Here is a 23,603-nt window from a genome sequence, read left to right on the forward strand (position 1 = left end):
GCCTTCTTCTGCCCTCCAGGAGACTTTGGCCACTTTTGTCAAGTGGCAGGATGACACTGGGCCCCCCATGGACAAGTCTGATCTGGGCCAGAAGCGGACTTCGGGGGCTGTCTGCCACCAGGACCCCAGGTAGGGCCTGGAGCCTCTGCTGGGCCTCAGGGTCAGGCATAGCCATGCCATCTGAGCCACCCACAGGGACGTGGGTAGGTGGACGTGGCAGGCTGGGTGTGCCACAGCCCAATCTGAACCCTGTCTCCAGGACCTGCGAGGAGCCAGCCTCCAGCGGTGCCCACATCTGGCCCAATGACATCACTAAGTGGCCGGTGAGTATCCCCGGCGGGGAGTGGTCTGGGAAGGTCAGGGATGGGGGACCTGCCTGCTGCACAGCCCACTTCCCTGCCGGTGCCCCCTCCTGGCAGATCTGCACAGAGCAGGCCAGGAGCAACCACACAGGCTTCCTGCACATGGACTGCGAGATCAAGGGCCGCCCCTGCTGCATTGGCACCAAGGGCAGGTGAGCGACCTGGGCCCTGGCCTCAACCATCCCACTGCCCCCCTGAGCTGCGGCTTCCTGTGGGCCCTCTGCTCCTCCACCGTCACCACCCACAGCCGCTGGGCCGATGCCCTCCAATAACTGTCCTTTGCTCCCCTGCTCTGGGGCTACCCATGGTGCGAGCTGGAGGAAGGAAGCTTGCTCCAGAGTCGAAGGCTCTGGATGCGGCATCCCCCTTCCTGCCAGCGATGCCTGCTGTAGCCAGGTGCTGGGCTCTGGGCAAAGGTGAGCAGTGGTTATTCGGCGCCCTGATGTCCCCTCTTGCCTCACCACCCCGTTAGCTGTGAGATCACCACCCGGGAGTACTGTGAGTTCATGCACGGCTATTTCCATGAGGAAGCAACACTCTGCTCCCAGGTGAGGCGAGGCAGGCCTGGGGTAGTGGAGGAGAGGATGCTGGGCATGGCAGCCTGCTGGGGCCGGGGCTCACACACTCCCTCCCATGTCGGAGCCTCAGACTCAGCCTGCTTCTGGGGCGCTGAGCACCATACGCCCACTCCCAGGTGCACTGCTTGGACAAGGTGTGTGGGCTGCTGCCCTTCCTCAACCCTGAGGTCCCAGATCAGTTCTACAGGCTCTGGCTGTCTCTCTTCCTACACGCTGGGTAAGAGGCTCCTCACTGCCCCTGAACCCGACCCCTGTGATGGCCACCCAGCCGGACCCCTGGGGAAAGGTTCCTGGGCCAGGGCATGGCCGGCCCAACCTGCCGAAGCCTACTGCTCCTGAAGTGCCTGGCTGAAGGCCGCTGCCTGGTGTGTCCCTCCCCCAGCGTGGTGCACTGCCTCGTGTCTGTGGTCTTTCAAATGACCATCCTGAGGGACCTCGAGAAGCTGGCCGGCTGGCACCGTATCGCCATCATCTTCATCCTCAGTGGCATCACAGGCAACCTCGCCAGTGCCATCTTTCTCCCATACCGGGCAGAGGTAAGGATGTGGAGGATGGGACGCCTTCTGCACATAGGGGGCCAGCCCTGCTGCTCCTATTCCACCCACCTGGGATCTGCCAGAGGGACACGGGGCCCCTCCTGTACTGGGCTCCACAGCGGAGGGACAGCTAATCTGGGGGCTTACTGACTGGTCTCTTAATCCCAGTGAGAGGGAACAGTGATGCTTTTGAGTCACCCTGTCCCTCCACTGCCTCATTTATCTTCCTAACCGTGCCCACTGCCTGACAGTATGCTAGGTATCTGCAGGTCGAGCGGTAGGAAATGGCCTCTGTGCACCGTCGGCAGTCTGATCAGTTCCACCTGACTGATCTAGTTTGTTCAGTGTCCGTCCTCTCCCCACCATGTGCAGCCTGGAACAGGCTTGTCTGTCTTGCTTATTGCTACGGACCCACACCAGGCACGTACACAGTAGGCACTCAGTGTTTGCTGAAAGAATGGGCGGAGCAGGCCCAGCTTTGGTCCAGCAGCTCCAGCCCACCCCCTGCCCCTCAGCCTCAGGGGTCCCCCTGCCTGCCAGGGAGGAGCTGATCGATGGGATGACCCAGGGTGCAGGCCCGGCCCAGGCCACCCACCTGATGCCTGAAGCCACGTCTCCCCTGCCCCGCCCCAGGTGGGCCCGGCCGGCTCACAGTTCGGCCTCCTTGCCTGCCTCTTCGTGGAGCTCTTCCAGAGCTGGCCGCTGCTGGAGAGGCCCTGGAAGGCCTTCCTCAACCTCTCGGCCATCGTGCTCTTCCTGTTCATCTGCGGCCTCCTGCCCTGGATCGACAACATCGCCCACATCTTCGGCTTCCTCAGTGGCCTGCTGCTGGCCTTCGCCTTCCTGCCCTACATCACCTTCGGCACCAGCGACAAGTACCGCAAGCGGGCACTCATCCTGGTGTCACTGCTGGCCTTTGCCGGCCTCTTCGCCGCCCTCGTGCTGTGGCTGTACATCTACCCCATTAACTGGCCCTGGATCGAGCACCTCACCTGCTTCCCCTTCACCAGCCGCTTCTGCGAGAAGTATGAGCTGGACCAGGTGCTGCACTGACCGCCGGGCCACGCGGCTGCCCCTCAGCCCTGCTGGAACAGGGTCTGCCTGCGAGGGCTCTGCAGAGCGCTCTCTGTGTGCCAGACAGCCAGAGACCCAAGACAGGGCCCGGGCTCTGGACCTGGGTCCCCCCCTGCCAGGCGAGGCTGACTCCGCGTGAGATGGTTGGTTAAGGTGGGGTTTTTCTGGGGCGTGAGGCCTGTGTGATCCTGACCCAAGCTCAGGCACACCCAAGGCACCTGCCCGTCTGAGCCTTGGGTCTCAGTTCCTAATATCCTGCTCCTTGCTGAGACCATCTCCTGGGGCAGGGTCCTTTTCTTCCCAGGGTCCTCAGCGCTGCCTCTGCTGGTGCCTTCTCCCCCACTACTACTGGAGCGTGCCCTTGCTGGGGACGTGGCTGTGCCCTCAGTTGCCCCCAGGGCTGGGTGCCTACCATGCCCCTTCCTCTTTCTCCTCCTACCTCTGCCCTGTGAGCCCATCCATAAGGCTCTCAGATGGGACATTGTGGGAAAGGCTTTGGCCATGGTCTGGGGGCAGAGAACAAGGGGGGAGACACATGCAGACCTCAGGTAGAACGAGACTGGGCGGAGCCACCCCAGGGCCTGCTCCCAGGGGGTGCTCGAGGCGCATCAGGCCCGTTTTTTACCAGTTTATATCACGGTCTTCATTTTTAAAAGTAACGCTAACTTTGTACGGACGATGTCTCATGGATTAAATAATATTCTTTATGGCAGTACATTGTCTCTAACGGAGACCTCAGGTAGCATGAAACTGGGATTTGGGGGTGAGGTGAGGGGTCAGCCATCAGCCGCTCAGAGACAGCAGTTTGGCCTGGTGGACAGCAGAAAACTTGTGGAGCATCTTGGGGAATTAGTTGGGCCAGAAAGCAGATTGGGGTCACGTGGGAGACTCCAGGGGTCCACTTGGGAGGGCTGGGTTGAATCCTTAGGGCCCTGGGGTTCCCACCCCTACCTGTTCTGCCTTGGCTCCAGAGCAGGGAAGGGGCTGCCTGGGCCCAGGGTGGCCTGCCCTGATGGGGATGGCACTGAGGGGACCTGTCACCCCACCCGGGGACGAGTCCACTCCCTGTGCCGGTGCCTCACCCACCACACTGAGGACGGCCAGTGAGCCACCGGGTATGACCACTTGATTACCATGGGCAGAGGGCCCTGCACCAGCTTCCCTGCCCCAAGCTGCCTCCACAGCACAGGCCTCCCGCCTCTGCCCCATCCTGCTGCTCCCCACTATCCCCCACCCTAGGGGCTAAGGGTGGGAAGCGGCATCCATGAGGCTGGGGAGAATAAGGACACCCCCCTCCCCCCACCGAGCAATGGGCTACTGTGAGGATGCCGCCTTGGTGCCTTTGCCCACCTGCCAGGAAGAAAGGATCCAGGAACCCCACAGCACCTTCCATTGTCCCCGCTTACCAACCCAGCCCGGTCTCAGGTACAGAGTTCAGAACACATGAGGTCCAGAGGCCTCATGGGGACAGACAAGACACACCACTCCAGCTCAGGCCGTGAGAAGCCACCTTATCTCCTCTTTATTTAGCCCTGCTCTCTCCACTCTCTGGAAACTGCTGTCTCCATGCTCAGCTGAGCTAAGAGGAGCCCAGGGCAGAGACAGGGATCACATTGGCAGCCAGGTGGGCAGCCCAGTTCAGCAGCCGCTGTTCCTGCGCAGGAAGGGGTGGCCCCGCAGGGAGCAGTGGAGCTCCGTGAAGGTGAGGGAGCCCACGGTGATGGCGCAGGGGCCCACGGCGTGGAAGCTGAACCTCTCATAGAAGGGTACCAGCGCGTCCTCGCACATGAGCGCGGCCCGGCGCACGGCCGGCTGGCTGCCCAGGTGGTGCAGGTAGCGCCACAGCAGGATGGGGCCCCTGCCCTGCTGCCGGAAGGCGCGGTGCACGGCCAGCACGTGCAGGTGGGCTATGTGGCCCCCAGACCTGTGCAGCGTCAGTGACTCCTGGGAGCGAGCAAGGGATGAGATCCCAGGTCACTTCTGCTGACACGTGCTCCCCCCCGACCACCAACCCAGGCAGGGAGCAGGTGTCCCCTGGGTGCCTGTGGTCAGGGCTCCCACCCCAGCCAAGGAGGGCCCCAAATTGGGAGCCATACCCCCAACCCCATGGAGAAAACTTGAAGACCCAGAAGGTCGTGCTCTGGGAGGGGCCTGTGGCCTGTACTCATCTCTCCAGTTCTGGAGGAAGAAATCCCAGCCCCTGGGCTCCCCTCCCCGCCATCTGGCTGACCTGTGTCTTCAGAGGCCTCCCTGGAGCTGGGTGTCACAGCCCTGTCCTCACCTGCATGAGTCTCTCTTTGTCCCAGAGCGAGCCGATGATGAAGGCCACAAGGCAGCCCTCTTCGAACCAGCCCAGGGACAGCTCTGGACATAGGGTCAGGAAGTGCCGGATCTCATCCAGGTACAGGGGGCAGACGCCCAAGACAGAGATGAAGGCTGTGGCAGGAGGCTCAGGTGGGTGACTGGTAGTCGCTGTGCCTCGCGTCCACTGTCTGCTGCACCCCGAGTGTCCACTCAGATGCCCCGTTCCCCACAGGAAAATGGGGTTTAGGGCTGCTGTTTCCCCCACTTTCTTGAGCACACACATGGTCTGATACTCTGGGACCCGACCTCCAAGGACAGGAGACTAAGGGTCTCCTCCCCACAGGATAACTGGACCAGAGTGGAGCATCCCTCTGACCCTGTGCGGGGCCACTCACCTTCACGCTCGATCTCAAAGGCGCTGACAGCGTCCTCCGGGGTGAGGCAGCGAAACTCGCTGGCGGGGAGTGTGTGGCGCCGCTGACAGCTCAGGGACTCGGGGATCCCAGGTGGCAGACGTGGGGCCTCAGGTTTCGGGGGGTGGGTGCTCTGCGTGGACATCCTGGCCACTGGTGCCTCCTTGGGGCGCCCCAGCTTTGGAAGTGTCCTCCTAAGCCAAGGAGGGCCTCCCAGCACCTGTTGGAGAACAGCAAGGGACAGGGGTCTCATCCTCATCTCCAGGGAGGCAGGCCCCAGAGTATGTATCTGGCCTCTTTTGTAGCAGGAACTGGGGTGGAGACAGCCCCTAAATCAATGGGCACATTCCCCAGGTACCTGGTCCCCGAGGCTGTTACCAGGCATTGCAAACATTGGCACTGTCTCCCCACCTTTCCCTCTCAGCCAGAAGGATCCCTGGAGGTTTGCCACCTTGCAGGGCTGCAGACATTGGTCTCAGGGTGCCGTCTGGGTGCTTCTGAGCCCCAGAGATGGTGGCAGGGATGAGCAGGGCTCAGTGGAGCCTGGGGCACCCCAACCCTGCTGCCCACGGTGGGAGGAGAGGCAGGACTCGTGACCCTCCACTGACCACGTCTAATGCAACTGTGCAGTGGGTGGGCGCCCGGTTCCCCCACACCACCATTCATGTGGTTTATCTTACCTCCCCAGAGGGAGGCTTCTGGTCCTTTGGGTGCAAGATCCTGTGGCGGAGAGCTTTTTAGGTAGCCTCAGCCCTTGGTCCTAGAGAGCCCCTTAATCCAAGTGGGCCCTTAGGGAGCCTCTACTTCTATCCAGATGGCCTCAGACTGGGCCACACGCATGCAGGATTTGTGGTGGGGGGTGGGGAGGTTAGAGAGAGCCGGGGGCTGCAAAGGGCCTGGGGGATGGGGAGGAGCAGGCAAGGAGAGTGCATAGGACACCCCCTGCCCCACACATCCAGCTCATCGGACATTCCCCTCTGGGCACTCTTGTCTCCCAAGACACCCTGCAGATTTGCAGTTCTTAGAGGAGGCCATCCCTCCCTCCACCTTCCAAGACACTTAATAAACTCCATGGCTTCCATGTTTCCCTCCATGTCTAGAAGCTCCAAGTAGAGAAGCTCCTGTTCCTAAAGGCTGAGAGCCAGGAGTGGGGGTCCCACCTACCTGGACTGTGGAGAGGATACCCAGTGTTCCCTCCACAAAGCCGCTAGCCCTGGGGGCCTGTCCGCAGGCACAGGAACCAGTAAAATCCGGGACTCCGGGCTGCAAGGCTGTAGTAGCAGATGTTCCCCGGGCAGCCTGTGGTGCTCTTAGAGGTTTGTAATCCCCCCACCCCACCTCTCGAGCTATCCCAGGCAGGATGACGCCAGCAGGGCTCTGGCAGCCTCGGCCCCTGCCTTGCTGAAGGGAAACGTCAGCTCTGGTGCCCTGGGCACAGAAGGGATTACCAGAGGCTGACTGAGGCCCCAGGGTTTGGGGAAGAGAGCGTGGGGCTAAGCCTCAGGGGTCCATCTCTAATCCCTGCTCTGTCACCGACTGGCTGGGCACCAGCGATTCTCCCTCTGTCCCTCGGAGTCTTGGACAAGCCCACCTCTTATGTGGGGGAGGGGATGGGAATTCAAGCTACCAATTTGTGCACTTTAAGTACGTTCTACTTCAAGTTTATTTAAATATTTAATTTAATTAAATATTTAAATATTCAGGAGGTTGCCCTACCAAACATCTCAACTACAAAGCTCTCTGACTGCTATTGACCTTGGCTCCACCCATTCCCAGGGCTGCCCAGGCCTTGGCACTTGGTGCTGGCATTCCCTCGGGATGCAGGCCCCTCTCCCTGTAGGCCCTGACTACCCCCTGCCCTCCAGCTCACACCCCATCCTGCACCCCTTAGCTCTTCTCTCGCCAGCACCTGCCTCTCCGCCCCACCCAGCAGTGCAGATCCTGTGTCCATCTCGGGCTCCTGGGGGTCCTGGAGGTTGGGTTTCACAGGTGCACTCTTTTGACCCCCTGCAGAGGAAGCTTCTGCTCCTACCCACACAGCCTGGGACGGACCTCTGAGGGTCCTTCCTGTCCTGGGCAGCCTGTGAGTGCCACTGCTTACAGCACTTGCTATGTGCCGGGCCCTGGATACGCGTCTCCTTTAATCCACACGGAAGCCCGGCCAAATGAGTATTAACCACGTTATAGAGAAGGAAACCGAGGCACAGACAGGTTCAGTAACCTGCTCAGAGCCATCCAACAAGTGAAGGGGGAGGGGCAAAGCCGGGTCAGCCTCCTGACATGCACCTGCCACGGCTGCGCTGGTGGGACCCACTCACCTCACAATGAGACTCCTGGTTCCTGTCTTCATGATTCTCCTGCTGGGTTTCAGTGTCCTCACAGGTGCACTCTTTCGACCCCCCGCAGAGGAAGCTCCTGTTCCTACCCATACGGTTTGGGACACAGCCCCTGACCGTGGAGTGACCCCGTCCCGATGCCCCCACCCACCCACCACATGCATTCCTCCTGTCTCTGGGTCCCCTTCTCCCAGGGCCCCTCTGCACTCTGAGGCCCACCTGCCTGCTAGAAGGGACCCTCAACAGACCTCTCAGGACCGACCAGAGACCTCCTTGGGCTTGGTTGGCGGGGTGGTCATGTCCAAGACCTCAGCTGGGCATCCCCACCTTCAACCTCCAGGGTCCCCCAAAAGGCCTCTTCTGTCCCTTCATAGACTCTGTGGCTCCATGGCACCCCCTGGTGGCCAATCCTAATCAGTCACTTGGCGATGCCTGAGAAGAGCCTGCTGTTCAATCGGCCTCTCTCTTTGCTGACTTCCACATGGCCCTGTTCTTTCCGGACAACACCCTAGAGGTCTAGAACCTCAGGGAACAGGATGAGGCAGTAAGCCAGGCACAGTGGCTCACCCCTGTAATCCCAGCACTTTGGGAGACAGAGGTGGGAGGATGGCTTGAGCCGGAGAGGTCGAGGCTGTAGTGAGCCAAGACTGTGCCACTGCACTCCAGCCTGGGCGACAGAGCGAGACCCTGTCTCAAAAAAGTACAAATAAAAATAAATTGTTTTTAAAGATGAGGCGGTATGTTAAACATGGTGAAACTGGGAAGTTCAAACCCTTGTGGGACAGGAGAGGAGACAGGGGAGGGCAGGGTGATCGCTGGGACCTTTGTCCTGGTCAACAGGAAGAAAACCACACACCACCACCAATGAGAAGGAAAATAAGGAGGGTGAGGGGTACAGAGAGAAGGAGATCCCTGGGGCTGGGCATAGTGGCTCACACCTGTAATCCCAGCACTTTGGGAGGTCAAGGCAGGAGGATCACTTGAGCCCAGGAGTTTGAGACCAGCCCGGGCAACATAGCAAGACCCCTGTCTCTACAAAAAATTTAAAAATCAGCCAAGCATGGTGGCACACACCTGTAGCCCCAGCTACTTGGGAGGCTGAGGTGGGAAGATCACCTGAGCCTAGGTGGTTCAGGCTGCAGTGATGAGCCACTGCACTCCAGCCTGGGTAACTGAGCAAGATGTTGTCTCAAAAAAAAAAAAAAAAAATCCTGACCTCAGGTGGGCTCTAAAAAAGAAGCACCTCCGAGATCATCCTCACACCAGGGACACCGATTGCACTGTTTATCAGATGCCCAGTCTTGTCCTGGTATTGCAGTTAAGAGTGCTGGCAACGCCTCTGGTGACTGCCTCTCAGGTGGATCTTGGGGATGGGGGGGAGAATGTGTCCTTTGCCCCCCAAGTCGTACCTGTTCAGTCACTCTAGACAGCTGATAAACACCTAACCTGATGGGCAAGGCCGGGCACGGTGGCTCATGCCTGTAATCCCAGCACTTTGGGAGGCTGAGGCGGGTGGATCACCTGAGGTCAAGAGTTCGAGACCAGCCTGGCCAATATGGTGAAACTCCGTCTCTACTAAAAATACAAAAAATCAGCCAGGTGTGGTGGTGGGCGCTTGTAATCCCAGCCACTTGGGAGGCTGAGGCAGGAGAATTGCTTGAACCCAGGAAGCAGAGGTTGCAGTGAGCCAAGATCGTGCCATTGCACTCCAGCCTGGGCAAAAAGAGTGAAACTGCTATCTCAAAAAAAAAAAAATGTAGATACAGACAGGGAGAAGATGGCATCTGTATGTTTCCCAGGGGTGCTGTAACAGATGATACACAAACTGGATGACTCTAAACCACAGAAATGGCTTGACGTCATGGCTCATGCCTATAATCCCAGCACTTTGGGAGGCCGAGGCTCTTTGTTCCCAGCCTCTCCCTCCAGCAGCAGCTCCCTTGAAAGTCCTGTATCCACAACTCACCCACCCCGACTCCCTGCCCAGTGTGTACCATGCCACCCTGCCTCACCCATGATGGCTCCCCTCAGGGGTCCCTCTGTCTCTCCGCCCAGCCTGGCCTCTTTCGATCTCCCAGACAGATTTACACATTTCAAATGCCAGATGGGGTTCAGTTTTCTCCCAAAAGGCTCTTCAGTCCCATGAAAATCATGGTCTGTGACTGGGCTCCCACTTCGAGACTCCAGAATATTCTTTTTTTTTTTTTAAGACAGAGTCTTGCTCTGTGGCCCAGGCTGGAGTGCAATGGCACAATCTCGGCTCACTGCAACCTCCGCCTCCCAGGTTCAAGCAATTCTCCTGCCTTAGCCTCCCAAGTAGCTGGGATTACGGGCACACACCACCATGCCTGGCTAATTTTTTTTATTTTTCCTAGAGATGGGCTTTTGCCATATTGGTCAGGCTGGTCTCAAACTCCTGACCTCAGGTGATCCACCTGCCTCAGCCTCCTAAAGTGTTGGGATTACAGGCATGAGCCACCGCGCCCAGGCAGGACTCCAGAATATTCTATAGCAGTTTGGAGAGGGGTTGTCCAGGGCACACAGAGAACTGCCAGGGACCATGCTACCTAACTCCCCACCTGCCCTGGTAGAGCCTCACCTCTGACCCATCAGAGCCCCCATCCCACTGCTAATCAGATGTGGTGAGGATGATGACGACAGTTATTGAGCGGATAACTGATGTCATGACAGTAAAAGAAGGTTCTGAGAGGATGTGTATCACCACACAAAAGCTGAGAACCAAGCTTTCGGGATGTCCACTGTTAGCAGGGAAAGGAGTTATTAACAGGAACACAGGTGAAGCCACAAGAAGGGAAGAACACAGGGGAGAATGTCCAAGAAATGGGGCAGATAGAGCCTGAAATGCCACAAAGAATGGAGAACAGATCTCAGATTCTGCCAACAGGGAGGCTCCAATGACCTTTAAGAATCCTTCCAGAAAAGGCCGGGCACGGTGGCTCACACCTGTAATCCCAGCACTTTAGGAGGCTGAGGTGGGTGGATAGCTCGAGGTCAGGAGTTCAATACCAGTCTGGCTAACATGGTGAAACCCCGTCTCTACTAAAAATACAAAAATGATCTGGGCATGGTGGTGGGTGCCTGTAATCCCAGGTACTCGGGAGGCTGAGGCAGGAGAATTGCTGGAACCCAGGAAGCAGAGGTTGCAGTGAGCCAAGATTGCACCACTGCACTCCAACCTGGGCCACAGAGCAAGACTGTATCTCAAAGAAAAAAAAAAAAAAGGAATCCTTCCAGAAGGGAGAAATGGGTGGAGAGGCCAGATGCAGAGGAATGGCCTTAATGGTGACAGTGAGAGATGGAGTGCAGAGGCCGTTGATTAAAGGCACACTGACCCGCTGCCACGGCTGGGGGTTGGAGAAGACCTCCCCACGGCCCCCACCCCATCCCGGGCACCAAGCCTGCCGCAGCTGCTGATACACCCGGAGAGCCTGGTGCAGGGGCAGTGAGCATCCCTGCCGGGCCCAGTGCAGAAGCCCTGGACCTGGAATCTGGGAGCTTCCCGCATGGGGACACACCCCCTCCCCTCCGTGTGTCAGCTGCCCAGTTTCACACCCAGACTGAAGGGAGCCCATTTGGGGCAGACCAAGGAGTGGGCTCCATGGCCATGTCCCAGGGACACCTTGACGATGCCTCTGAGACGCCGGTTTTCCATGCAGAGCAGTTGAGAGGCCCGGCGTGCAGGAAGCATAGCCCTCTCTTCAGGCTCTTGTGCAATGGCTGCATTTTTTTGGTGGTTTCGATGGTCACTTTCTCTCTCAACTCCTCCCCTGCACTTAAGGTCTGCCCCACAGACCTGGCACTGAGCACATCTTGCGTTATCGTCTTTACCTTTCCAGCCTGAGTACTACCACGTGGCAGGCTCCCCGGGGGATGAGAGATGGAGAACTGTGTGCGGCAAGTTTACTGGGGAGAGGTCTCGTGAGCGACCCCTACCATGGAGCAGGGCAGAGGGCTGGACAGTGGAAGCTGAGCCGTGATGGTGCAGCTGTAACCGAGGCCTTGGCGCATCCCCTGAGGAGCTTCAGACTTGGGAAGCCCTTCTGGACCCACCTCTTTGTCCTGCATCAACCTTGGGTGGAACAGCTTGCTTCATTGAGGGCAGTTGCAGGAAAATCCAGCTGGGAGCCGTCAGCAGTCCTGCCCACTGCGGGTAAGAGCCCTGAATCACTCTCTCCAAGCTTCCAAGTACCAGGGTCCTTGCCAGGGTGATAAATTCTGTAACAGGGAAAAGAGCTCCCATACCAACACATGTTCCTTATCCAACTTTATGCTCTGACCCCCTTGGCCCAGCCAGCATCCTCTGATTCCAGTCCCCACTCTCCTGGCTCTGGCTGGGACCTGCAGCTCCTTCAGGACAGAGCCTCCTTCCTCCCTTAGCCAACCCAGCACTTCACCAGTAGGTGAGGTTGCGGTTTAGCCCTAGTTACTGGCCCAGTGCAAGAAGAGGAGGTGCAGTATATACTCAGGGTTGGGGAGGGGGTAGTACATGTCTCTTAAGGAAGAGGCATTGTCCCCAAGGAAGGAGGGGCAGTAACCTCTGTCCCTGGATGTCTCCCGCTTCTCCCCAGGGGCCTCCTCTGTATCGCTGACTCATTAAGGTTGGGAATTCAACCTGCTCTCAGGCTCTGCCATGCTGACTTCTCTCTGTTCCTTAACTTCAGGAGGTGAGTTTCTTTACATGCTGCCAAGGAGGCCCTCTGGCTTTTCCACTTTGCCTTCAAGCAGTGATTCTTCACCCCCAGCCTCTGACTGCCTTTCTCCCCTGCACTGACTGCCCCAACAGCCATCCAGCCCCACGGTCCTTACACTTACTCCATCCCTGTACCTCTCAGACACCTGAGATGTTGCACCCACCACTGACTGATTGATTGATTGATTTCTTCCTTCCTTCCTTTTTTTTTTTTTTTTTTTTTGGTGGAGGCTCACTCTGTCACCCAGGCTGGAGTGCAGTGGCACAATCTCAGTTCACCAACCTCCACTTCCCAGGTTCAAGTAATTCTCCTGCCTCAGCCTCCCAAGTAGCTGGGATTACAGGTGCCCACCACCATACCCGGCAAATTTTGCATTTGTAATAGAGACGGGGTTTCACCATGTTGGCCAGGCTTTGTGCCCCTTACAGACAGTCAGTGGTTGGGGGAGGCATCTTCTTTTAGCCAAGGGCAGTGTTTGGAGAGGGATGTGATGGGGAGGTGCACCACAGCATCCACTACACACCTGTCCCCCCAAGAGGCTTATGCACTCCTGGAAAACAGAGGCTGGGTTGAGAGTGTGGCATTGTGCCACCCACAGAGCAGGTGCCTATCAGCTAGAGGCACAGTCTTCTGTTTTTTTGTTTTTGTTTTTGTTTTTGTTTTAAGACGGAATCTCACTCTGTCGCCCAGGCTGGAGTGCAGTGGCGCGATTTCGGCTCACTGAAACCCCTGCCTCCCGCGTTCAAGCAATTCTCCTGCCTCAGCCTCCTGAGTAGCTGAGATTACAGGCGCATGCCGCCACGCCTGGCTATTTTTTGTATTTTTAGTAGAGATGGGGTTTCACCATGTTGGCCAGGCCAGTCTCAAACTCCTGACCTCAAACAATCTGCCCCCCTCAGCTTCCCAAATTGCTGGGATTATAGGCATGAGCCACCACACCCGGCCCAGAGTCTTCCGTTGAGGTGGGTGACTCAAAGGCAGGGCTGAGTGGGACCCTGCCTTATTTGGGGCTCAATATCGCCGTATTAGATAGGCACTTACCTCAGGAACCTTCCAGACCATTCTGGAATGGAAGCATCAAAGGCAGGGAGGGATTGCCACCTCCTGGACAAAGAAGGGACCTACGGCTCCCCAAGTAATGGAGCCAAACTGCCCAATAGTAAGATTGTGTGAGCCCCACATGTGATTTTAAATGTTCTAGTAGCCACATTTTAAAAAGCCAAAAGAGGCTGGGCACGGTGGCTCACGCCTATAATCCTGGCACTTTGGGAGGCCAAGGCAGGAGGATCGCTTGAGCCCAAGGAGTTCAAGACCAGTCCGGCCAATATAGTGAGACCTTCTCTCTATTTTTTTTTTAATAAAAAAATAAAAAACAGGCCAGGCTTGGTGGCTCATGCCTGTAATCCCAGCACTTTGGGAGGCCAAGGCAGGTGGATCACCTGAGGTCAGGAGTTTGAGACCAGCCTGGCCAACATGGCAAAAGCCCATCTCTACTAAAAATACAAAAAAATTACCCAGGTGTGGTGGTGGGCATTTGTAATCCCAGCTACTCAGAAGGCTGAGGCACGAGAATCTCTTGAACCCGGGATGCGGAGGTTGCAGTGAGCCGAGGTCCTGCCAGGACACTCCAGCCTGAGCAACAGAGAGAGAGACTCTGTCTCAAAAAAAAAAAAAAATTCCTGAAGTAGGTGACTGAGGCTGGAGCACAGAGCACTCCATGCTGGATGCAGAGGGGGAAGGGGGGTTGGAAGGATCAGATCAGTTTATGAAAGGCCACATGCACCTTCTTGGGTGGACCCTGGGGAGCCACAGAAAGATATAAAGCCAAGAGTCCAGTGATGGTGCTTGCATTTTCAGTCACCCTGGGAACAAGGCAGCAGACAGATTAGATGGCCTGGGGCCTGGTGAGGGGCTTACAGCCGAGGTCTAGGCAAGAGATGGAAATGAATTCCTAACAAAAGCTAACGTTATCAGGCCTGCCATCGTGCACTCACTGGGCAAAGCACGTTATATTCAGTTGGTCAGTTACAGTCTCCACAGTCCTATGAAGTAGGTATTATTATTATTCCCACCTTACAGAAAGGAAACGAGGCTTAGAGAGTAAAATAACTTGCCCAAGGTCACATAGTGACCAGCAGCAGCACAAGCTTCAAACCCAGGTCCCTGTGACTCCGGAAGCTCACTCTCAGCCACTGTACCTCCCACCTCCCCACATCTCCATGGATCTGCCCCCCTGGTGGGGCAGCTCTGGACAGGAAGGGTGTGAAAAGGCAGTGGAGGGGCCAAGACCCAGGCTTTGATTGCATGTGGAGCTTAAGAGTGAGGGCTGACCCTCAGGTGGCCAGCTCAGTACCCAGGTAAGTGATACTGCCATCAATCAGGATGAGAACTCTGGGAGAAGAAACTATTTGAGGAAAAGATGATGAGTCTACTTTGTACCTATGGCTGGTCACATCCAGGAAGCACCCACGAGTCTGGAGCTGTGGGAGGTGGCAGTGGATAGGCTGACATATTGTTCTTGAAGCTGGTCCAGCAGATTCACTGTGCCTCACCCTATATCTTCAGGAAGGAGGGAAACAGGACAAACCTGGTGATCCTGTGCTGTCACTATTGCTCAAACTTTTCACTGTTGCCCCAGCATAAAGTGTTTTGCCCAGTGGATTGCAACCCACCCTCACAGCAGGAGTCAGAATGGCCAAGGGCCAGCTGGGCTGGGTCCTGATCCTGACTGTACTGCAGAGTGACCTTGGGCAAGTCCCACAGTTTTCTCAGGGCACCTGTGCAAGGAGCAGGTGAGGCTCCAGGAATGAGAAGGGCCGTTTTAACTCCAAAAGCCTTGAGCAGCATTCAGCTGGAGCCTCGGAGGCATTTCTTCAGCCAGCCACATGAGGGTGTGGGGGACTTCCCAAGGCAGCTCACCTCCCACCCCACCCCCCAGCTGAAGTCCCCAGTGCCTAAGGCACCCTAGCCTTCCCAAACACCTGCTCCAGGGTGGAAGGAGCTCTTTGGGCCAGGCTGAAATCGCTTGCACAGCAATGGAGAGGCCAAGCAGGCTCCCGCAGAGGGCGGTGTTGGGCCTGAGCATACTTTGTGGGTCCAGAGAGGTGCTCCAGTGGCTGGTTAAGATAGGGATGAGACAGGGCCTGCTTCCCTGAGATCAGTTTACTCTGCTGCTGGCTCTGCCGCCTCCTGCACACCACCCACCCCACTTAGCAAGGGGAGAGGCCAGACCAGCTCAGTTTCTGGAAGCACATTTATAAATAAGTGAAATCCTCCCAAGAAATAGCTCTATTCCCCACGAAAGGCTGGGAGATGGGGCCATGATAAGAGAGGGTTTCTTCATTAGGGAATCAAGTTTTTTCCTCCTTCCTACACCTCAACAATGACGAAAATAAAAACTAAGCAGCGGCTTCCATCCACACTTACCCTGCTAGCCAGCCTGAGTGTATGGAGACTGTGGCTGGGGGCTCAGGGTCTGGGAAGGAGTCAAGCCTCAAACCTTATCCAGAGCATCTTGGGTCTGAGTGAGGTCAATGAAAGACACCATCGGATGGGTAGGAATTTACTGAGTCTCATTCTCTAAAGCAGCTCAGATGCAGTTGAAACTGGGGGCACTTGAAAGGATTTGGAGCAGCCAAAGAGGGCAGCTCTGTCCCAGCTTCTTCAACTTTTGGGTGTTGGAAAAAAGGATAGGAAACTGACAGAATGGAGGTACAGGTTCTCAGGCCTTTGACACCCACTAACATGATAATTTTCTTTTTTTCTTTTTCAAGACAGAGTCTTGCTCTATCTCCCAGGCTGAAGTGCAGTGGCACAATCTCAGCTCACTGCAGCCTCCGCCTCCCGGGTTCAAGTGATTCTCCAGCCTCAGCCTCCTGAGTAGCTGGGATTTCAGGCGCCCGCCACCAAGCCTGGCTAATTTTTGTATATTTAGTAGAGATATGGTTTTGCCATGTTGGCCAGGTCTCAAGCTCCTGACCTCAGGTGATCCACCCACCTTGGCCTCCCAAAATGCTGGGATTACAGGCGTGAGCCACTGCATGGGCCTAGCCTAATACGACACATTATTGAGCTCCATCCCTATGCCAGGTACTGTCCTAGGCACCAGGGTTACACACACAAATATGACATGGTCCACATGCTTAAGGGTTTAGTCTAGTGAGGGAGAGATCAGCATGTAAAATCAAGGAGTTTTACCTCCAACCTGGCAGTTTCCTGATAATCTATGTAAAGCACTTAGTAGAGTATCTGGCATGAAGTTACAGCTCAATAAATGATAGCTATTATTAGCCATTATTACAAGAAGCTGCAGAATAAACACAACACGTCTTCCAGGAGTGCCAATATTACTCAATGATTAGGGAGGAAAGGGCATTAGTTTTTACATTAAAACAACAAACATAGGCATACTCTGGAGTACAATGCAAAACTCACTTGATTTTTTGACAACAAAAGCAGATTTGAGGCCAGGTGCGGTGGCTTACGCCTGTAATCCCAACACTTTGGGAGGGCAAGGCGGGTGGATCATTTGAGGTCAGGAGTTCGAGACCAGCCTGGCCAACATGGTAAACCCCGTCTCTACTAAAAATACAAAAATTAGCCAGGCGTGGTGGCGGGCGCCTGTAATCCCAGCTACTCAGGAGGCTGAGGCAGGAGAATCGCTGGAACCTGGGAGACGGAGGTTGCAGTGAGTCAAGATCACGCTACTGCACTCCAGCATGGGTGACAGAGTGAGACCCTGCCATGAAACAAAAAGCAGATTTGAGGTCTGCACTGCCTTATCCTGCCGTGGGACACATAGACACATGGACTCCCCTGTGCAATCAGGAGTTCTTCTGAGGGAAGCCTAAAGAAACAGCATAACTAGAAAAGCCCCTGCCCTTAGAGTGGGGAAACTCCTCAGGTTAATACCTGTTACCTTAGGCGCCAAATTCCTTGGGCCCTATTTCTTCATTGGTAAAATGAGGTTAAAAACTCTCTATATCCAAGATTGTGATAACAGACAAGATAATGTGCTTGGAAGTACCTGGTACAATGCCTGGTCAATAATATGTGCTTAATAAATGCTATGTTATCAGGGGGCAAGAAAACAGGGCTGAAAGGGTCATGGGAGGCAGAACAGAAGCTACTATGTTACTGCTGTTTAATCTCCCAGGTCTCTACAGGAGAGGGAGTAGGGACCTGCGTCCTTACAGCAGTGATTCCAGATGGTCATTTGGCATTGTGTTCTGGGATGGGAAGGCCATGGTTTGAGAACCCAGCCTTGCCCCAAAATCATATCCTAACTCCCCTTCAGCTGATTCAGCCCATTTGTTCTATATCTTAGTACATAAATTTTCTAAGATTTGGGTCCATTGACAACCACCCTGATCCCAATATTACATCAATACTCTATTAGTACTTGGCGTAAGACATCTTAAGTACTTAGGCTGCCATCTGTTTTGTGCATGTTCTTTTTTTTTTTTTTTTTTTTCCTGAGATGGAGTTTTGCTCTTGTTGCCCATGCTGGAGTTCAATGGCTCGATCTTGGCTCACCACAACCTCCGCCTCCCGGGTTCAAGTGATTCTCCTGCCTCAGCCTCCTGAGTAGCTGGGATTACAGGCATGGGCTACCATGCCTGGCTAATTTTGTATTTTTAGTAGAGATGGGGTTTCTCCATGTTGGTTAGGCTGGTCTTGAACTCCTCACCTCAAGTGATCCGCCTGCCTCAGCCTCCCAAAGTGCTGGGATTACAGGCGTGAGCCACCGTGCCCGACCTTGTGCATGTTCTTTTAACTTTTCTCTCTTTTTTTTTGAGACGCAGTCTCGCTCTGTCGCCCAGGCTGGAGTGCAGTGATGTGTTCTTGGCTCACTGTAACCTCCTGCTCCCGGGTTCAAGCAATTCTCCTGCCTCAGCCTCCCGAGTAGCTGGGACTACAAGCATGCGCCACTACGCCTGGCTAATTTTGTGTTTTTAGCAGAGACGGGGTTTCACCATGTTGGCCAGGGTGCTCTTGAACTCTTGACCTCAAATGATCCATCTGCCTTGGCCTCCCAAAGTGCTGGGATTACAGATGTGAGCCACCACACCCAACCAACTTTTCTATGAACATAGTTCTGTATCTTCAGGATCCTGTAAACAACACAAAGAGCTGGGATTCTGCCTTCTTTGAAGAACCTAAATACTGTAATATCAATCCAACTTACTAGTCTTTCGTTGATGATCGTGTAGAAAAATGTGGAAAAAATGATGTTGACTGAGAAAGGTTAGGGCCAGATCTTGTTTTCCTTAACAATCTATTTAAATCTGTCCTCTGAGAATGTATCGAAACCCTTTGAAACTTAGGTGACACATTAAATTAGAGTTAGTTTTTTTCTTTTGAGATAGAGTCTCACTCTGTCACCCAGGCTGGAGTGCAGTGGTGTGATCTAGGCTCACTGCAACCTCCAACCCCCAGGTTCAAGTGGTTCTCATGTCTCAGCCTCCCAAGTAGCTGGAATTACAGGCGCCTGCCACCTTGCCCAGCTAATTTTGGATTTTTAGTAGACATGGGGTTTTGCCATGTTGGCCAGGCTAGTTTTGAACTCCTGACCTCAACTGATGCACCCACCTCGGCATCCCAAAGTGTTGGGATTTCAGGCGCAGTCAAAGTGTTGGGATTTCAGGCGTGAGCCACTGTGCCCGGCCTAGAGTTACTTTTTTTTGAGGCAGAATCTCACTCTGTCGCCCAGGCTGGAGTGCAGCGGCGTGATCTAGGCTCACTACAACCTCCGCTCCCCAGGTTCAAGTGATTCTCCTGCCTCAGCCTTCCGAGTAGCTGGGATTACAGGCGGCTGCCACCGCGCCCGGCTAATTTTTGTATTTTTAGTAGAGACAGGGTTTCACCATCTTGGCCAGGCTGGTCTTGAACTCCTGACCTCGGGTCTCCCACCCACCTCGGTCTCCCAAAGTGCTGGGATTACAGGCAAGAGCCACCGCATCCAGCCTTTTTTTTGTTTTTTTTTTTTTTTTGAGACAGAGTCCTGCTCTGTCGCCTAGGCTGGAGCGTAGTGGCATGATCTCGGCTCACTGCAACTTCTGCCTCCCAGATTCAAGCAATTCTCCTGTCTCAGCCTCCCAAGTAGCTGGGACTACAGGTGCACGCCACCACGCCCAGCTAATTTTTGTACTTTTAGTAGAGAAGGGATTTCGCCATGTTGGCCAGGACGGTCTTGAACTCCTGACCTCAGGTGATCAGGTGATCCATCTGCTTCTGCCTCCCAAAGTGCTGGGATTACAGGCATGAGCCACCGCGCCCGGCCCTAGAGTTACTTTTTATATTTTATTTATTTATTTATTTATTTATTTTTGAGACAGAGTCTCGCTCTGTTGCCCAGGGTGGAGTGCAGTGGCGCGATCTGGGCTCACTGCAACCTCAGCCTCCCAGGTTCAAGCGATTTGCCTGCCTCAGCCTCCTGAGTAGCTGGGACTACAGCCATGTGCCACCATGCCCAGCTATTTTTTTTTTTCGTATTTTTAGTAGAAATGGGGTTTCGCCATGTTGGCCAGGATGGTCTCAATCTCTTGACCTCGTGATCCGCCCACCTCAGCCTCCCAAAGTACTGGGATGACAGGTGTGAGCTGCCGCGCCCGGCCTACTTTTTATATTTTAAAATGACAATATGGAGCAGACCATAACAGTTCTGCCAGTCTGGAATTTAGTCTAGGCAGGGAGTTTGGAAATAGTACAACAATGGTTAAGCTTATCGAAGGAGCTAAATGCCAGGCACTGTTCTACTTCACTTAATCCTCCAATTGCCCAGTGAGATGAGTATTGCTATTATCATCCCTATTTCACAGATGAGCAAATTAAGATGAAAATAAGTTAATCAGTGTGCCTATTTTTATAGATTAGTAAGTGGCAGTGCCAAAAATTGGAATCCGTGGTCCCCACTCTTAGCTACCTTACTATACTACCTCTTGCCATTCATTCTTGGCTTCAGGGAGCTTTGAATTTATCTGCATGGATTTATAGCCAAACCATTGGGACCACTGATCCTTTTGTTACCTTTCTCTGGGCCTCCTTCACCAGCTTCTGGGTCAACTTCTGAGGGGTCATGACGTTCCGAACTGCTTGGAATTCCTGAATACAGTGCATTATACATATGCTCTACACATATTATAGCCTTACAAGTTGGAGTTGTTTGTTATCTATTTAATGTGTATTTGTTTTGTCTCCCCAACTAGACTGGAAACACCTAGAGGACAGGGACAGTATCTTTCTCTTTCTGCAATGCTCCCAGTGCCTGGGGGCTAGGCTAGGACGCCAAGGGAGCTCATTAAAAGTTGTTGACAGTCTCTCTCTCCACCATCCTGTGCCCCACCCCGACCACTCCCCTCTTCCTCGGTGGCCACTCCACTTCCTCCTCCCGGGTCCCCGCCCCTTCTCGCTCCCTTTAGTTGAATCCTCACTGGTCTCGCCCCTTCTTAGTGGATTCCATCCTGCCCCCGCCCCCCGCGGCATCTTCAGCGTCCCCTAGCGACGAGGCGGTGGCTCCTAGCAACTGCATCCCGGCTCCCTGACGACGGCGCCACGCCAGGGACACGTCAGCGCGCCATGGCCCCGCCCCCGGCGCCCGCTGGTCCCGCCTCCCCGCGCCTCGTTCGCCGCCGCTGTTGCCGCCGCCGCCCGAGACTCGCGCAGAGCAGTTATGGCGGATCCCGCAGCCCCCACGCCCGCAGCTCCCGCTCCCGCTCAGGCCCCGGCTCCAGCCCCGGAGGCAGTCCCGGCCCCAGCCGCAGCCCCCGTCCCGGCGCCGGCCCCCGCCTCGGACTCGGCCTCCGGGCCGTCCTCGGACTCCGGCCCAGAAGCCGGCTCGCAGCGCCTGCTGTTTTCTCACGACCTGGTGTCGGGCCGTTACCGTGGCTCCGTGCACTTCGGGCTGGTGCGCCTCATCCACGGCGAGGACTCGGACTCGGAGGGCGAGGAGGAGGGCCGCGGGAGCTCGGGGTGCTCCGAGGCTGGGGGCGCGGGCCACGAGGAGGGCCGGGCCAGCCCGCTGCGCCGCGGCTACGTGCGCGTCCAGTGGTACCCGGAGGGCGTCAAGCAGCATGTGAAGGAGACCAAGGTGCGGCGGGCGGGGGCTGGGCGGCGCGGGCGGTAGGGGGTCGGCGGCCGGGCCGAGGCCAGGGAAGGACGGCGTGCAGGGCCCTGCCCGGAGCGGTGCCACTGCAGTGGCCGAGGCGTGAGGACAGCCCCGTTGGAGGGTACACTCCATGCAAAGTCATTGCAGCAGCCCTGGGCGCACACGCCAGCCAGGCACTGCTGCCCCGGGACCGGGAGGGCCCTGGGCTTCCCGACTTGAGGGGACTTCTAAGACATGCTATGCTGTGGTGTCGGCCTCGAGATTTAGAGACGTGGACCGACTCCCGTGGGGACTCAGGTTCTGGGGCGCGTTCGGCATTACACCAGTGCGGCGTTTTGCTGACCCCCAAGGAGCTCGGTACTGCATTGTGCATCCAGAAATGAAGGCCGTGCCGGGTCCGTGCAGGGAGGGGTTGTGGGCATTCCAAAACAAAGATAGAGGTGAAAATCCCAGCCGATCCCAAGAAGTTCACTAGCTTACAGGCTGCATTATGGTGAAGCCACCCAGCCTCTTTTTGTTTTACCCTGCTGCCTCCTTTTAATTGCTGCAGGGAACTTTGTGAGTAAAATCATTAGCAATCAGAGCCCCGGTATGAATAGTACTTGGGGGGGAGGATTCTGACAGCTGCGACCGGGATTGATGACTCCTAAGTGCATATGGACTCCTTGAAAAAAATATTCCAGAACCCTGGGTAGAGGGGAGTCACCAATTTGGAAACCCGAAGGGTTTTTCTTGACTTCCTGAAGCTGTTAAGCAGGCATCTGACTCCCGTATGGTTTTTGGGGTGATGCTAGTGAGTATAGCAGTTTTACAAAACAAAGAGGCTTGTCATCATAAACCCGAAACCTTGAACCCGGGTTGGTTTGGTGGCTTGTTTTCCAGAATGTGAATTCCTATCAGTAATTGACACACACACACACCCGTATCTCACACCCCTTCTTCGTCTCCTACTTCCCCTCCCCTTCAAGAAAACATTTCTAAGCAGGAATCAGGCCTACGCTGTTTTAGGTCCTTGGGAGGCTGAGAGGTCTGATTTCAGGGGAGGGCACTTTGGAAGTTGATCTGGTTTTCTCACACAGTGGGAGACAAAGACTACAGAGGAACGGGGTTTCATGTCAAACTACAAAGGGGGGTCTGTGACAACGGCTTGAGAAGGAAAAAGGCCCCACTCCAGAGAAGAGCCCGTGATCCGTTTCCTAGAGGCAGAAGTGACTGCTGATACCAGCGGGGTCTTTTTGTTGGGGATGCACATACATCCACAGACACAAATCCACACACAGGACCCTGCTTCCCCTCAGAGAAATGTGAATCAGGCAACAGCTCTGAGACTTGGAAGGAAAATTATCAGTCCATTTACAAGAGTATTTGGAAAATATTACTTTTGTACAACAGAATGCTTGTTAAAAATTACCCAGTATTGTGTCAGGAAAAGAGGGTTATTGCTGTATACTGTGTGACACCAGATGATTACTAGTGTCTTTCTGTGAGTTTTTAAGAATGTTTTTCACCACCCATCTATTAGAGAGATTCGTGATTTTTGGAACGCAACTCATTTGACTGCAGCGTCCTCTGTGTTGTGGCCTCCTGCCCTAGGACTCAGGGAGGTAGGCCCAGCTCACTACTGGGAGCCGCCATGTTTATCAGTTGTTGTTCCCGTCCGTCTTGACTTTGGTGGTTAACTTTGTTTACAGTTATGCTCCGTCTGCCTCCTGCACTATGTGTAATTATACAGAGTTTGACTTGAAATACCTATTTTGGAGTTAAATAGAAAACAACGGCCGGGCGTGGTAGCTCATGCCTGTAATCCCACCACTTTGGGAGGCCGAGGCGGGCGGATCACCTGAGGTCAGGAGTTCGAGACCAGCCTGACCAACATGGAGAAACCCCGTCTCTACTAAAAATACAAAATTAGCTGGGCTTGGTGGCGCATGCCTGTAACCTGAGCTACTCGGGAGGCTGAGGCAGGAGAATTGCTTGAACCAGGGAGGCGGAGGTTGCGGTGAGCTGAGATGGCACCATTGCACTCCAACCTGGGCAGCAAGAGTTAAACTCTGTCTCGAAAGAAAAGAAGAAAAAACAACAACTTTGAGGCACCACTTTGGATAGATTTTGCAGCTGGCCTCCTGTGACTTGCTTTGAATTTGTTGAAATCCGTTTTGTGGCTCGGTGGTGGTATTTTGTC

At 55.1% G+C, this 23,603-nt stretch overlaps 3 protein-coding genes across 11 annotated transcripts in view; 2 read left to right on the forward strand and 1 right to left on the reverse strand.

The window, feature by feature from the left end:
* Positions 1-3,265, forward strand: part of RHBDF2 (rhomboid 5 homolog 2) — a 30,462-nt gene extending 27,197 nt beyond the window's left edge. For all 4 annotated transcript variants that reach the window (XM_019027484.3, XM_063706066.1, XM_019027486.3 and 1 more), the window contains 7 exons: positions 20-129; positions 260-323; positions 420-514; positions 835-910; positions 1,057-1,157; positions 1,323-1,476; positions 2,110-3,265. In XM_019027484.3, coding sequence (XP_018883029.2) covers positions 20-129; positions 260-323; positions 420-514; positions 835-910; positions 1,057-1,157; positions 1,323-1,476; positions 2,110-2,529 — 1,020 coding nt within the window. In that variant the 3' untranslated portion in view covers positions 2,530-3,265. The remainder of the gene's footprint in view (positions 1-19; positions 130-259; positions 324-419; positions 515-834; positions 911-1,056; positions 1,158-1,322; positions 1,477-2,109) is intronic.
* A 776-nt stretch (positions 3,266-4,041) lies between these two features.
* Positions 4,042-20,706, reverse strand: AANAT (aralkylamine N-acetyltransferase). 3 transcript variants are annotated; one of them, XM_055388859.2, is made up of 6 exons: positions 20,344-20,706; positions 14,755-14,874; positions 11,675-11,839; positions 5,250-5,487; positions 4,832-4,986; positions 4,042-4,494 (listed from the first exon to the last, which is right to left on the reverse strand). In XM_055388859.2, exons 3-6 carry the CDS (start codon positions 11,687-11,689, stop codon positions 4,189-4,191), a joined length of 714 nt encoding a protein of 237 aa, XP_055244834.1. In that variant the 5' UTR covers positions 11,690-11,839; positions 14,755-14,874; positions 20,344-20,706; the 3' UTR covers positions 4,042-4,188. The 3 variants fall into 3 exon arrangements, with proteins under 3 accessions (XP_055244834.1, XP_004040946.1, XP_055244832.2); XM_004040898.4 differs by lacking the exons at positions 11,675-11,839; positions 14,755-14,874; positions 20,344-20,706 and adding an exon at positions 6,432-6,723; XM_055388857.2 differs by lacking the exons at positions 11,675-11,839; positions 14,755-14,874; positions 20,344-20,706 and having other exon boundaries at positions 5,250-6,420.
* A 200-nt stretch (positions 20,707-20,906) lies between these two features.
* UBE2O (ubiquitin conjugating enzyme E2 O) overlaps positions 20,907-23,603 on the forward strand; it is a 64,311-nt gene continuing 61,614 nt past the window's right edge. For 3 of the 4 annotated variants that reach the window (XM_019027487.3, XM_019027488.3, XM_055388856.2), the window contains exon 1: positions 20,907-21,403. In XM_019027487.3, coding sequence (XP_018883032.2) covers positions 20,987-21,403 — 417 coding nt within the window. In that variant the 5' untranslated portion in view covers positions 20,907-20,986. The remainder of the gene's footprint in view (positions 21,404-23,603) is intronic. The other variant, XM_004040891.4, reaches the window with a different exon arrangement.

Source organism: Gorilla gorilla, chromosome 4 (assembly GCF_029281585.2).
Source record: "Gorilla gorilla gorilla isolate KB3781 chromosome 4, NHGRI_mGorGor1-v2.1_pri, whole genome shotgun sequence".
Lineage (NCBI taxonomy): Eukaryota > Metazoa > Chordata > Mammalia > Primates > Hominidae > Gorilla > Gorilla gorilla.

Excerpts from the sequence above, each read along its gene's own strand:
- AANAT (XM_055388857.2), bottom strand. The coding sequence starts at position 5,526 with ATGAGGATGAGACCCCTGTCCCTTGCTGTTCTCCAACAGGTGCTGGGA. Across the intron at positions 4,987-5,249 it reads CTTTGAGATCGAGCGTGAAG|CCTTCATCTCTGTCTTGGGC; the intron begins GTGAGTGGCCCC and ends CTCCTGCCACAG. Across the intron at positions 4,495-4,831 it reads ACAAAGAGAGACTCATGCAG|GAGTCACTGACGCTGCACAG; the intron begins GTGAGGACAGGG and ends GCTCGCTCCCAG.